Below are 14,152 nucleotides of genomic sequence, written 5' to 3'. Positions count from 1 at the left end.
CAAGCCGAGGATCGGTCTGCTGAGTCTGATTTGATTATGGTGCCAGAACTGATCCCCTCATCTTCTATCCCTCTCAACATCTCTCTCTCGCTCTCTTGGCTTTCTGCTTCATGCTCCCACCGTTGAGCTCCTTTTCTGAGTCACAGTCTCCTGTTGCCCTCCACCAAATCACTCTGACTCTCCAAACACTACTGAACCGCTACCTTATCGCCTCCATCCATGCATCCAGGCATAGTGTCCATTCTTTCAGCCATCCCTTTTATTTCCCCTTTATCTAATCCTCCATCTATGCATCAATGTAGCCACCTCCCTAACTATCCCACCAATGTATCCAGCCAGGAAAACATCCAATTGACCATCATTCCTTCCGTGCATCCAGTCATACACCCACTTGCCAGTCTAGAATGTACCCTGCCTCTTACCCAAATTCAGCAGAGATTTGGTTCCGCTCACCCGTGAACCTAATGAGGATACATGCATAGAAAATGGATAGGTAGGTGGTTTTATCTCATTTCTTGTTCCGTTGAAGACGAGTGCATTGGATTTCTGTGGCATCTCCTTCTTATCAACAAGTAAAGAGGTGTGAGACGTGTGTGATGCATTACTCAAGATATTGACTGTTTCGTAAACTGGGATTTCAGTAGGCCACTGAGCCATTAGTAAGAGCAGAGAAAAATTATCATGTTGACTTTCTGAAAAAGTCTTGAGGGAATGGCCATAACCCACCAGAAGTGGATTTATTTATTTATTTATTTATTTATTTATTTATTTATTTTTATTTTTTTTCCAAGCGTTGACAAAATAGTCCATTACTGTGCTGGACCATTTCATGTCTTCTTAATTGTTTCACAGTGATTTGGTTCTTCCTTTCCTGTGAAGCCTCATCTGGCCTCTGAAATTCTAATCTTATTCAGGTCAGCGACTTGTAACATTGACCAGGTGTTTAATCCCAGAGGGGTCGTTTACTTTTTATTTCCCCCCTTCCTTTACCGCCATTCTCTTACCTTTTGAGAGGGAGTCCTCTTGCGGTTTGTTTATGGAGCAATGCCTCATTGGCCGGCAGCTATGTGCCAGGAGGCCAGAGTGCCTATTGGCCAGGTTGTAAACCTAGAAACCCACCACCTGATATACCACCCTTGTAAAATATATGTCGTTCATATGGCTATCACTCCCTTAGGCTAAAACGGTGTAGGCTAATGGGCAATAAATGGAGCGTTGAGGCCAAGTTGTGTAACTATGTTGTGCGTCCATCAAGGAGGACTTGCTTCCTCTACGTTTGCTTGATGCTTGTTCGCAGGATTTCCTTTAAACTTTTACACTGATTTAAGTGAAATGTCAGCAGGAGATGCATTGCAGCCCAAATAAGAGCACATTAAATGTTGATGCACGTCTGGATCCAAAGTCAGATCTGGTGCTTTGACCTTGTCCTAGACATCAATATTTATGTCTTGATTTATTCCTCGGGAAATGTTACATCAGCCTTTTTGTTCTAGATACTCTTGTACCACCGTAGTACAGTATTACAAAGTGCTGTTTAACTTGTTTCCTGTGAATCGTTTGACACCATCGTTCTAGTAAGGCTTAACAACCTGGGTTTTTTAAAGTTAGGCCAAGTGAAAGTTCTGAATATAAACCTAATTAGCAGTGTGCTGCATATGTCACATCTCCTCAACATTTGCACTGACCTGTAATTCTCTACTGTTAAAAATACCTGTGCTAGCAGAGAGCATCTTGTGTGAAACTTCTTACTACTATCTTGTCAGTCTCATCTTCCATAACCTGGTTGTACACCTATGTTTGGTGTCTCCACCTCACAGATGAGATGGCATTCAGCATGGCAGGTAGAAAGACCAAAGCCAATTAGACAGTTCAGCCTAGCCTGTTTGCTTCACTTCTGTATTCATAACAACGTAGAGACAAGTGACTCAAGGCAAAGCTCCCAGAGTTGCTTCTGTTGCTCTCATCTCCCTCACAACAGGCCTTTATCATTGTGTCCTTTTTCATCGCCCGCCACTGGTTCCGCTGCGGTTTTCACGGATGCATGATAATTGCTATTATCTGCCCGAATTGTTGACGGCTGTGTGGTAATAAAATACCGTGGCATGCCTTTCAGAAGGGCCGAAAACACTCATTACCGATAATGCTAGAATGAGCGCATAGTTCCAAACCCAACATTTCCATGCATTGGTTATGCCTGCTACTTATCCTCGACGGGCGCTTATAGTGGACCGGAGGGAAAGTTACTGACTTTGGGTGGCGCTCCAATTTCAGGTCAGAATAAAAACAGTTCGCACTTGTGTATGCACATGTAGTGAAAAATAACTGAAGTAGGCTATTTTAAAAGCTGACACTCTCTTCACCATTCAGATTTGTTGAAAGCATTTGTCACAACCTGACAAATGTGTTAGGTTAGACCTGAACCCAACTTGTCACACTGTTGCAGCAATATCCCACTTATTCTGTTCAAAAAAAAAAAAAGGTTAAATAGAGGCTGCATATAGCACAGCTCTGATCCTTCAGTTTTGCTCAACAGTAAATTAAAAAGTATATTTATGCCCCAGAATTGATTTTTATACACTGTACATTATATTTACGTTATGACTTTAGTATTATGTCACGCACATCCCAACTTGTTTCTCTCTCTTGTGCTTGTCTGCGATCCTGAGCTTTTCTTGTTTTGTTTTTTTTGTGTTGAAAAAGAAAACAGAAAAACCATTGTAGGCGGTGTCAGTGGAGATGTATATGCATGTATGTTTGTGTATGTGCTGGGATGACATCGTCACTGGCATCTCTTTAAATAGCTCCCAGTAGCATCTGTCACTGTGGTTGTAAGTGTGCTGTGAGTAGATAGCAGTAGACCTCGGGGGAAGATTGTTCGGAAGATGCTCTCCTTTAGTGCAGTAGCTAATAGTGTGAGTGTGTTGTGAGTGGGTGGGGCTGTTTGAATGTGGAGCGCATGGCCATGCGTGCGTGTGTGTGAGGGGGTGTGCATACATGTGTGTATTGCAGGGTAAGGCACACCCATGGTTAACCTCACTCAGGGCGGGGTGTCCTCTTACTCAAGATGTCACGGCCCAGGAGCATGAGGCAGCAGTCCTCATCCGCAACTCTGATTTGAAACGTCCCTCCCTGGTGCCGTTAACGAGGTGATGAGTGAAGGCGGGCGGCTGTCATCACTTTGCCTCCACGATACATCACTCACAACTGGACGTTACGCTACAGCGTGAACCACTAGGGCTGGCGATTGGAAGCTGATCCCGGCCGCAGCCCTCACCCTCCTCTGCAGTACAGCGCTCTGGCCCAGAGGCATGACTCTGCAGCAGAGGTGTGTGGGTCAGAGGCTGAGAGGAGAGCAGGAGGGGAAGGAAAGGCACGGTCGCTGCACTCTCAGCAGCATCCACCAGCTCCATCCATTTCCACTCTCTTCCTGTCATTAATCTCCTCTTCTCTCACTTATTTTGGCACTTTACCCCCGTGGTGTCGAAAAACTCGTCACTACAGTGAATCAATACCCGGTACACAGTGAAACACAGCTGTTGTTTCGATTGTAAAACTTCATTACTAGCAGCAACACTATGACTATATGTACTAATAATAATATGTACTCTGGCAAAAGGGTCCTCACGGGCCAAAGAAAAATCAAAATTGAGATATTGATATATTCGAATTTTGCATTTAATTCCCTTTAAAATGATATATAATACATGGACGTACCTTAAAAAGTGACAAAGTTACAGCAGTTTTAATGTTCGAAAGTTGAAATTCCTAGTTTTGAGAAAAAGGGGTTTAAAGTTTTGCTACTTGCATCTTTCAGATGTCCATAGCATACAGTACCTTAGGAAAAAGATATGAACCTGAAATTTACAGAAAGTGTGAAAATATCAGTGGAAAGTCAATTCCATTAGCAGGCAAGGTCATCGTCCGAGATTTGAACCCAGTTTAAATGTTTTGAAAGTTTGAACTCTCAAGAGATGAAACCTGTCATGGCCTGGGTCACATGCGCCAGAGTTCATGACCTGTTATGTGTCTGTTTAGGTACTGATGTAACAGTGTCTGTTAGGTACTGATGTAACAAGTGTCTGTTTACAAAACGTGATGTTCGTGATGTCAACCTTTAATCCTTTAGGTGATGTCGGAGACCTATGTGAGGTCGTTCTTTATTCCTTTATGATTCAATGTCTGTGGGTGCAGGCTGAGAATTGTGTGTGGTTTGCCGGATTACTGTCCAACTGTCATGTGCGCAGCTCTCATAGGTTCTGCTTCTCAATGTGAATAAATAAAATCAAATCTTATTTGTGTCTGCATTTGGGATCCAACCTCTCAGCACACAACAAAACCAGCCTCAACTTTGAAGATCACATTCAGCTTACAATTCATCTTCTGAGGCATCAGCCAAAGTGTGCTTATTTTATTGTTGCTCCTTGTGGTATTTTCTTGCTTAAATTAGGTTATATTACCACAGTGGGAAATCTGATTTAATAATTTTGTGTCATTGAAAAGATAATTTGCCATTTTATGTGGCCTGTGATACGTGCTTTATTGATAACTTATCATGGATGTGATAATTCAAATGCTTTTGGTCACATGAAGAAAATGAAAATGTGATGGTTTCACAATTTATGTATTTTTTGTCCCACGACTATGGAGCCACAACACTGACAATAAGATTTGGTATTTAAAAAAAAATTGTCATTGTAGAAAAAAGCTGCATTGGCATTGAAACAAGTATTAGCATTGTAAAAGGTTGAATTGAAAAATAAAATACACACATTGAAAAAACACCATTTTCTTTAACTATATTTTTTGTATTATGATGTCTTTTTCAATGCCAATCTGCAGATTATTTTTACGCTTTCTCTTTTTTTCGAGTTTCATGGTTTTTCAGTTTCAACTCGCTGGGTTTCAGTTTCACTTCTCTTTTTTTCAGTTTCAATTTATTGGCACTGTTTTAACGTGGCGAGGCGAGGCGCGCCACTACTTGTTTCAATGCCAATGCAGCTTCTTCTACAGTGACATTTTTTTTTTCAATACCAAATCTTATTGTCATGGTTGTGGCTCCATACACCACCCCACCCTAAGTAAAACACGAGGGACACTACACTATTGTAGTTACAAGTCAAACTTGTGTGCATTTTGGGGCGGGTGTCATGGTGACTCATTTGAGAGGACCATTGCGATCATTTTCCATCTTCAAGTTTCATATTTCATAGCTTATTCATTCATTTTTTTTGTAGCTCATTTTTATGTTCAAGTCATCCCAACAACAGCAAAAAAGTGAAAAAATGTGTAGTGATATTTGCGGAGCAGGCATACTTCATTAATGACGCATCGCTGAAGCAGCGTGTAACGGCATCTATGTTTTTGACAACATCTACAAGCGATCAAAACATTACATTACATTAGCCTACACGACTAGCCATACAAGGCACTGGCGCATGTCATAACTTTTAATTCCTGACTCGCTGTGAGTTAAAGAGCGAGTGGCAGCCTGTCAGTGCGCTCTGCGGGGGGACCTGCAGCTGCTCCCCCGAGTTCGCCCCTTGTCATTGGACATGGTTTAGTGTGTGAACATAGTCATTCAATTAAAATTAGAAATCGTTAATTCATTAATAAATAGTCCCGGGATTGAAGATTATCTCTGTCTGTTTCTGTTTGGATTACAATCCGCCGGTATCCGGACCGATGACAACATAGCTTCTGCTTCAAAGTCGGATGTCTGTTCTGTTCACTTTCGTGCTGAATGGTGTATTTCGACTTTTTTTGGTTGCTATGTCCATCCATCCATCCATCCATCCATTAGCAGATCCACTTATCCTCACAACATTTATATAAATCATTTGTGAATTACGTTTGAGGCTAGGTAATTCGGGTTGTTTTTAAAAAGTTGCGCAATATGTGGCACTAGCTAGCAGCTAGACTAAAAACACTCCCCCGAGTTACGATGCATAGTGTCTAATAACTGCTTATTTTCCTAAACTACTATTACAATGTTACTTTTGTGCTGCTGGGAAATGAAACTAGAAACTCAAAGAGGCTATTTGTGGAGAAATCTCAAAATGGACAAATAATGTCCAGCTGTCTAATATTGTCCATATCTCGAGATTGATCTTTGCTACATGCGGACCATTTTGCCGGAGCGGGTCACATACGGTATATTATTGTTATGCTCCATCTAGTGGTGTCTCTAGGACATAAATAACACCAAAAAGAATCCTCATTTCCCTCAAGTTCCAAGCAGCCATGAGACACATCTACATCTTAATTCAAGCGTTTACTGCCACCCATATATATTTGTCAAATATATTTTTCAATGGGTTTTGAATGTTCAAGAGTTGAAACTAAAGGTATGTTCTCATGTAGGGATGAAGCTAACAATTAATTACTTAATTAATTAATCTGTTGATAATTTTGATGATTAATCAATTAATCAGATTTTTTAAAACTAATTTTCATCACTTTATTAAAAAAAATAGCATTACTGTATTTCAAATTGACAGTGCAGAAAATGCAAGCATATTATGATTCAGATGATATCAGAAAATAAGCAAAAGTGTTGATCTTGTCTCCCCTGATGAAAAGCAAAATTTTCTTTTTGATTCAACACAAAGGTAATCAGTCTCCTTTTAGAGGACTGCAGAAATTGGATCTTATTTTTTATTTTTTTTAAATGGTAAAAGGGGTGTTTAAAAAAAATCGATTCGGCGATATATCGCGATACTACATCGCGCGATTCTCGAATCGATTCAATAATCGGCAGAATCGATTTTTTATTTTTTATTTTTTTTATTTATTTATTTTTTTTTTTTTAGGATTCACACCTTGAGCATGGAAGAATGTTATATGAACGGAACATTAAGCCTTAATATTTTATTTTAATGCTGTTCAAACATGAAACATTACAACCTCTATAAGACTGAAATTTCAGATAAATAAATAATACATTTTCATATAAATCTTACACTCTACAAGCTTACTGATTAGTATTTTCTAAATTTGAATGAAAAAAAATCGCAACAATCGACTTATAAATTCGTATCGGGATTAATCGGAATCGAATCGTGACCTGTGAATCGTGATACGAATCGAATCGTCAGGTACTAGGCAATTCACACCCCTAGTATCTACACAATTAATCAATTATGTTGCAGTGCGCTGAAGTCATTCACTAAAATATGGAATGTGTCTTTCTGCAGCCCAAGTTGATGGCTAAGGATCTCTTGGACCTGGTGGCCTCTCACTTCAACCTCAAGGAGAAGGAGTACTTTGGAATTGCATACACAGATGAAACGTGAGTCCTGATTCCAAGTGTTCCACTGAGGAGTCAAATGCAATGTAATAATTTCCTTTTCTGGATAAGTTTTTGAACAAGCTACTTTGTTACTACTTGTTGGGGGAGATGAGCTGACAGTAGTGCCAGTTCCTCATTAACGCAGAAGAAGGAGAACCTTCAAGTTTACCTTTTCTACAGTTTGATGACAGGCTTGTTCCAGTGTACAAGCAGAGATCACAGGTTTCCACTCAGAACTGCTTCAAATGTAGAAAAAAAAATGACATCTAGTCACTTGCTCAGCATGAAACACTGCTCAATACCGAGTCATATAAGCCAGCAAGAAGGGAACAAAAGCAGGAAGTAGAAACCATCCGGTGCTTTATGACTGTCTAGTTCCATGTACATTTCAGATGACATATATCTGATATGGCAGTTTTACCTTAACATAATATAATTTGGGTGTGGACACTTAAATTGCATGCAAACTCCAGAAACATCAACACCAGAATTAAACAATAATACAAAAGTAAAACATTAAACATTAGTTGACATGAGCTCACTCTTCCGCTCATTGATATAAATGAGGGTAACCTCCATCGATAGTCCTTGCTGCCATCTGCAATTATTTTGTACAATTTGCAAAATACTGCAAAAATAATAGTGAATAGTGTCCCTTGACCCAGGCAGTGTACGTATATTCTCCCAGTAGAGTTTGAGAAAATATTGTAATGAATTGCGTTGTGTGTTTGCTGACCTACTGTACATTAATACAAGTTCACCTTGTGACACTCCATGCAAAGTCATGCAAAGGTTCAAATGATTTACATAAAGGGGAAAGGGAAATAATGCGATGGCTGTTGGGCGCACACATTTGTCTCCTTTGTTTATCTCGTTCAAGGGGAGGGACAAAGCAAGGCAAAACATTCACACGCGTCAGCATTAGTAATGATTTTCCTCCAGCATATCTCAATAGAGGGGTTAATGATGTTTTTTTTTGTTGTTGTTGTTTTTTTTTGCTCTTTCAGGGGCCATTTTAGTTGGCTACAGCTGGACCGCAGGGTATTAGAACATGAATTCCCCAAGAAATCAGGGCCCATTGTCCTCTACTTCTGTGTCAGGTGAGTCTTCGTCCACTTTATCAGCACTCTGCAATGGCCCTCGCTTAACGATTGTGTGTGCGTGTATGCGTGCGTGTGTGAGAAAGATGTGCCTTCAGGTTTGTGTGTTTCGCCTATACTCGGTGCGGTGTGAGGAGCACATTAACGAGGTCGCTTATTACGGGCCCCAGTAAAATTGCCCTGACCCCAGTAGTTGACTCTCAGCGTGGGGGCCTCTCAACCACTCACGAGCCTCGTTGGCTTCAAGTGTATGCACTGTGTGTTTCTAAATAAGGAAGCTTTACCATTTTCTGCTCCTTAAGAGAGACTGGTGGGTGTTTTAAAATCGACAAGCGCACATTTGGTAAAACGATTTTCAGCTCTGCAGCTTATCAACAGTAAAATAAGGTCGTTCACCAAGTCAAAATGATACTCGTAGAAAAAGATGAACTGCTGACATGACGCGCACACATGTAAACATGCCACCTCAGATAGCCCTGAGTGAAAAGCTCAGGCTTTGTCTTTGGCCCACTGGAGTTCTTTGTTCCCCACACACACATCCGGATAATGTCACTGGCCCACCCCGCCCCTGCTCCCCTCCGGAGAGTTCCCCATTGGCTAGCAACACGCGTAGCAACGCGGTACACTGGGCCAAACAATGCTGCTGAGAAGTCGTTCCCAGGTTGACATTTACAACGGGACCAAAAATAATGACACAATGCAGCGATTGTTCGGCAAAAGCTTACTCCCGTCTCATGAGGAATTGAGTGAAAACAATGGCGTCTGTGGAGCAGGGATGTTTTTAAATTGATATTTGCTATTATGTTCCAATAACATGTAAATAATGCAGGAAATACTGTACAGTGGAACCTCTACTTACGAACGTCTCTTCATTCGAAATTTTCGAGTTCCGAAACGCCTCAACGGGAAAATATTGCCTCTTGTTACGAAAGAAATTTCTAGATACGAAAGGTAAAAATTACCGAACGCAACATACTTTCGGCTATGGTTATTTCCTACCATAGGTATCTATGAGCGTATAATAGATCGGTGTTTGTGCATGTTTCTGGCATCCCATTGGCTAAGAGGAACCTCTACCATAGGTATGAGCGTATACTAGATCGGTGTTTGTGCATGTTTCTGGCATCCCATTGGCTAAGAGGAACCTTTACCATAGGTATCTATGAGCCTAGATACTAGATCGGTGTCTATACAGCGTCCTCATCATTCATCCCGCGGCCCATGAGGTGTTCCGATTTTTCGTAAATGTATGAACGAACGGCCAACGAATTTGTGCAAAAATTCAAGCAATTGGTGATTGATGAAGGCACAGTAAGTTTTTAATTGCGACGAGACGGACCTTTTTTTAAAAAAAAAAAAAAGATGCCTCGCCATACCGGACGTTTCCATCAAGTTTCAGAATTTGTTTAAAAGAATCGCCCAGAAAAAGTGTTCACCAGTCGGGCGTTTGCTCACTAAGATGATGTTTGCCTTGGACATTTCCGAAGGATTGTATACAAATAAAAAATAAAGAAACAAAAAAAACATCCATGGATAAGTTCTTTACAAAACACCAGGCCCAAAAAAAACAAAAAAAAAACAAAAAACACTTCTGAGAGAGGAGAACATGAACCAAAGAGGGCAAAAAACGATGAGGACAAGCAGTTAAAAAGGTAAATGACCATCATTTTTATTCTTTGTTTTTTACATTATGTGCAACTCTCATTTATTGTGCAATAATCTAATTGTAACATGTATTTGTTACATGTTTTGATGCATTTTTATGCTTTATAAAACATGTCTGAATTCTGGGAGGCTTGGAACGGATTAGGGCATTTACATGGAAAATGCGTCTCTACTTACAAACTTTTCTACTTAAAGGGATACTTCACTTATTTAGCCCATTATAGCAATAAAAAGTTAATGTTTTGTCTATAATTAATTTGATACTTTCATTATTTTTCACGTACAATTAGTACCTTTAAAAACACATTTTGTAACTTGCTGTCGAGTGAAAATGACATCACAAGGGCTCAGGTAACCAATCACAGTTCAGCTGTTTTCTAGGTTTGGTGATGTGACATTCACAGCTGAGCTGTGATTGGTTACCTGAGCCCTTGTGATGTCATTTTCAGTCGACAGCAAGTTGCAAAATGTGTTTTTAAAGGTACTAATTGTAGATGAAAAATAATGAAAGTATCAAATTAATTATAGACAAAACATTAACTTTTTATTGCTATAATGGGCTAAATAAGTTAAGTATCCCTTTAAGAACTTTCTTCCAGAACCAATTAATTTCGTAAGAAGAGGTACCACTGTATATGTAAGTTTTGTGTTGCTAGTAAATTAGTAATAATTGTTTATGTTTACGTGTTATCTACATCCTGTGCTCAGTTTTTCCAAGTTCATTCAGTTTGTAATTTTTCAAAGGTGTACCAAACTTGTATAGGTTGCCCTCATGCTTTTTTTTTTTTTTTTTTTTTTTTTTAAGAGCTCAGAATTGTTCATTCGGTAGTCTTACCGATTCAACGTCTTGTCATCATTGCTCTTTTTTTTTTTTTTTTTTTTTTTTTTTTTGTGTGTATGTGTGCGTGCGTTTGCGTGTGTGCGTTTGCGTGCGTTTGCGTGCGTGCGCGTGCGTGCGTGCGTGTGCGTGCGTGCAAATACGTATAAATTTATACTCATTCATTCACCTAAAACCTTATAAATATCCCATTACCCTTCGCCTTAACCAGGTACTTCAGAATCTTGCCAGAGTCGTGAGGTTTAAATGGTCAGGAGACCAGAGAAAAAAAAAAAAAAGAAATAAAGGGAAAAGAAAGGTAAATCAAAGTGAAATCCAGCACCGACCAAACACTTCCTGCCTTCCCCATGATTACAAAATCAAAGTCTTACGCCAACCCCGGAAGCCTCTAAATTCCAGCAAATTTAGCGAGATCTCAAGAGACCAGAGGAAAAACTAAAGAGAGGAAGGAGGGAAGGATCGATAAGGCAGAGTGAGATCCATAGAAGCCAGTACATCCAATCCATCAAAGTGAAGTCCAGCACCAACAAGACCCCTCCTGCGTGGTTACAAAACCAGAGTCTTATGCCAACCCCAGAAACCTCATACTTCTAATAAATTAAGATCTCAAGTGACCAGAGGAAAAACTAAAGAGAGGAAGGAGGGAAGGATAGATAAAGCAAAGTGAGAACCACAGACACCAGCACCAACTGATTCAAGGGGCTGTGGGAGGGAGAGGGTACTTCTGTTGAGTTTCAGTAGATGCTGGTGCGACGGATCTGGCATGCATAAGGACCACCACCAAAGAAAGAAGCCGTCAACCGCGGTCCAGCAAAGCGAGCACTTCCCCCCCCGGAATCCCCAGGCCGCGGCAGCACCAAGGCCACCCCCAAGCCACCCGAGCGGACACCGACCCAGACACCCGGAACACCCCCGCCCCAGCCCCGGCCCACACCCCCGAGCCCAAGGCCGCAGAACGAGGCCCAGCGGGTTGCCCTCATGCTTTATGTCAGACTTCCATGCTTGCAGAGATGTAACCCCATTTTGTACAGGAAGTTGTAACGTGTTGTAGTCTTAATACAGTTGTAAGATCCTAATTAACAAGTATATATTTGTATGAAAAACATCTTTCAACCATGAATATTAAACAATTAGATGAAAAACAGCACTCTCGTGATGCATGATGTTTTCATACTAGAGTTGTCCTGATCCGATCATGTGATTGGAAATCAGGGCCGACCACATAATTTTACAGGTGGTCGGTATCAAGTGAAAAGATGAGATTTTTATTTGTATTCCATCCATCCATCCATCCATTTTCTTGACCTCTTATTTCTCACAAGGGTCGCGGGGGGTGCTGGCGCCTATCTCAGCTGGCTCCGGGCAGTAGGCGGGGTACACCCTGAACTGGTTGCCAGCCAATCGCAGTTTATTTGAATTATTTTGTTAATTTTTAGAGTTCATAAAGCAGCAACTTTTTTCCTGACGTATGGGATCAGGACTCAGTAGCGGCAGATACTCAAGTACTCAAGCAACTTGGATTCAGGTGCATACCTAAATCTTATGCTGCTGTGCAAACAAGCTCATTGCGTGCCTGCATACAATCGAAACCTCATTTCAGAATTGTCGTAAAACTGAGGACCCCCAGTATGGGACTATTTACAATTACTCACAGATTACAAAGACAGCGTCCGTAACTCATGACATTTATCATTTTATAGCTCTCATATATGAAGGCGATAGGATGTGGAAGCGGTATGCAGCTGTTGAACTAAGACCCCAGTTAAAGGTTTCAGTCACCCATTCACTTCCATTGTTCAGTCCAATCACCAGCCTTATTACCTTACACAAACACATACACACACACACACACTCACACGCATGGAAAGGCAGATACAAGATTGAGAGAACAACAATCAACCCAAATGTCAATGCTGAATTCATTCCCAGCCTAAGCATATTGTTTTTCACTGGCATAAAGCTTAAGGATGGTTTTGTGCATATGGTGTTTGAATTACGCTTAATAAATGTCAGGCTGCTCCGTGCGCTTCTCTCATCAAGGGAGAGGCTTTAATTAAACGTTCATACGGGGTTATTGATCGTCTTGATCTTGCATTTTCTTGACGCTCAATTGGTAACGCGATAAGGGCCTTCCGTCATTGAGCCTCTTACGAAATCCCGCTCTCGCATATAGCCTAAATAATCAGTGTTGTACCAACACGCATGCAAAATGCCTAGAAAAAAAATCACCCATGTGCATAATTTGATTGTGCTTTGCACTAGACTTGCACTGGCCGAGAAAATATCTAAAACTTCTTTTAATGCAGGTGCTAACAATGAGCATACCGCCGTCGTAGCTTCCCTAAAGCACCACATGCTTGCTTGCATGCATACATTCATGAGCTAAATTTAGAAGGTGGTATGTTATTTCCCTACTTCACAAGTGCTCTGCCAGAAGTGGGTTACTATGCTTTGCTCTCCATTGTGTGTGTCTGTGCATGTGTACAAGGGCAATATGGTGAGACAGCAGTGGTTTATGGATATGAATGAGTGTGAGAGACACAAGCTCATGATAAAGATGGCTGTAGTGCCTCCTAGTGATCATTTTGGTCATCACACTTACGCATATCCAGTGCAAGGGCTGGAACCAACAAATCTGCCTTTACAGTCATAGTAATGCTTAAATTGTCATGTCAGTGATCTCAGTTAGTTTGACGAGAGAGACAAAATATTAAAAACATAATACAGTACAGCTCCAGTCCAACAATAGTAAACAGAATGTAAGATGAACAGCTGTCCAACTGTGCAGTTTTATCTTTTTGTAATAGAAATCTCATTCGACTGCATAGTTGTGCCTAACAACGATGTCAAGGAGTGTAAATGTACAGTACAATCGTACAATCATAATGCCGTTTTCTCCAGGGAAATAACATACATGTGATCAAAAGTTTACATACAGTTCACTTATAAAGAACATAATGTCATGGCTCTCCTGAATTACCAGTTATTTCTCCAACTCTAGTTTTTCTCTGATAGTGATTGGAACAGATACTTTTTTGTCACAAAAAAAAAACATCCATCCATCAAGTTTGTTTCTTGTATGACTTATTTATTGGCTCAAAAGTGATCAAATCTGCTGGGTGAAAAATATACAGGCAGCAACATGAATTAGCAATTTTGGTGACATAGAAATTTTGTCAATGAAATGAGCTTCATACCATTGCCTCTTAACTTATTGTGTGTGATTAGTGAGTGACAGACTTCTCTGAAGCCATTGAAGTA

At 40.5% G+C, this 14,152-nt stretch overlaps 1 protein-coding gene across 12 annotated transcripts in view; it reads left to right on the top strand.

Annotated features, from left to right (window-relative positions):
- The window catches only part of frmd4a (FERM domain containing 4A), a 202,863-nt gene that overhangs the window by 147,073 nt on the left and 41,638 nt on the right, over positions 1-14,152 (top strand). For all 12 annotated transcript variants that reach the window (XM_077515692.1, XM_077515694.1, XM_077515688.1 and 9 more), the window contains exons 3-4: positions 7,194-7,288; positions 8,296-8,388. In XM_077515692.1, coding sequence (XP_077371818.1) covers positions 7,194-7,288; positions 8,296-8,388 — 188 coding nt within the window. The remainder of the gene's footprint in view (positions 1-7,193; positions 7,289-8,295; positions 8,389-14,152) is intronic.

The sequence above is a fragment of the Festucalex cinctus genome, chromosome 3, assembly GCF_051991245.1.
Source record: "Festucalex cinctus isolate MCC-2025b chromosome 3, RoL_Fcin_1.0, whole genome shotgun sequence".
NCBI classification, from domain to species: Eukaryota; Metazoa; Chordata; class Actinopteri; order Syngnathiformes; family Syngnathidae; genus Festucalex; species Festucalex cinctus.
The sequence above is the reverse complement of the archived record's forward strand: the minus strand, read 5'-3'. Positions and strand labels throughout refer to the sequence as shown.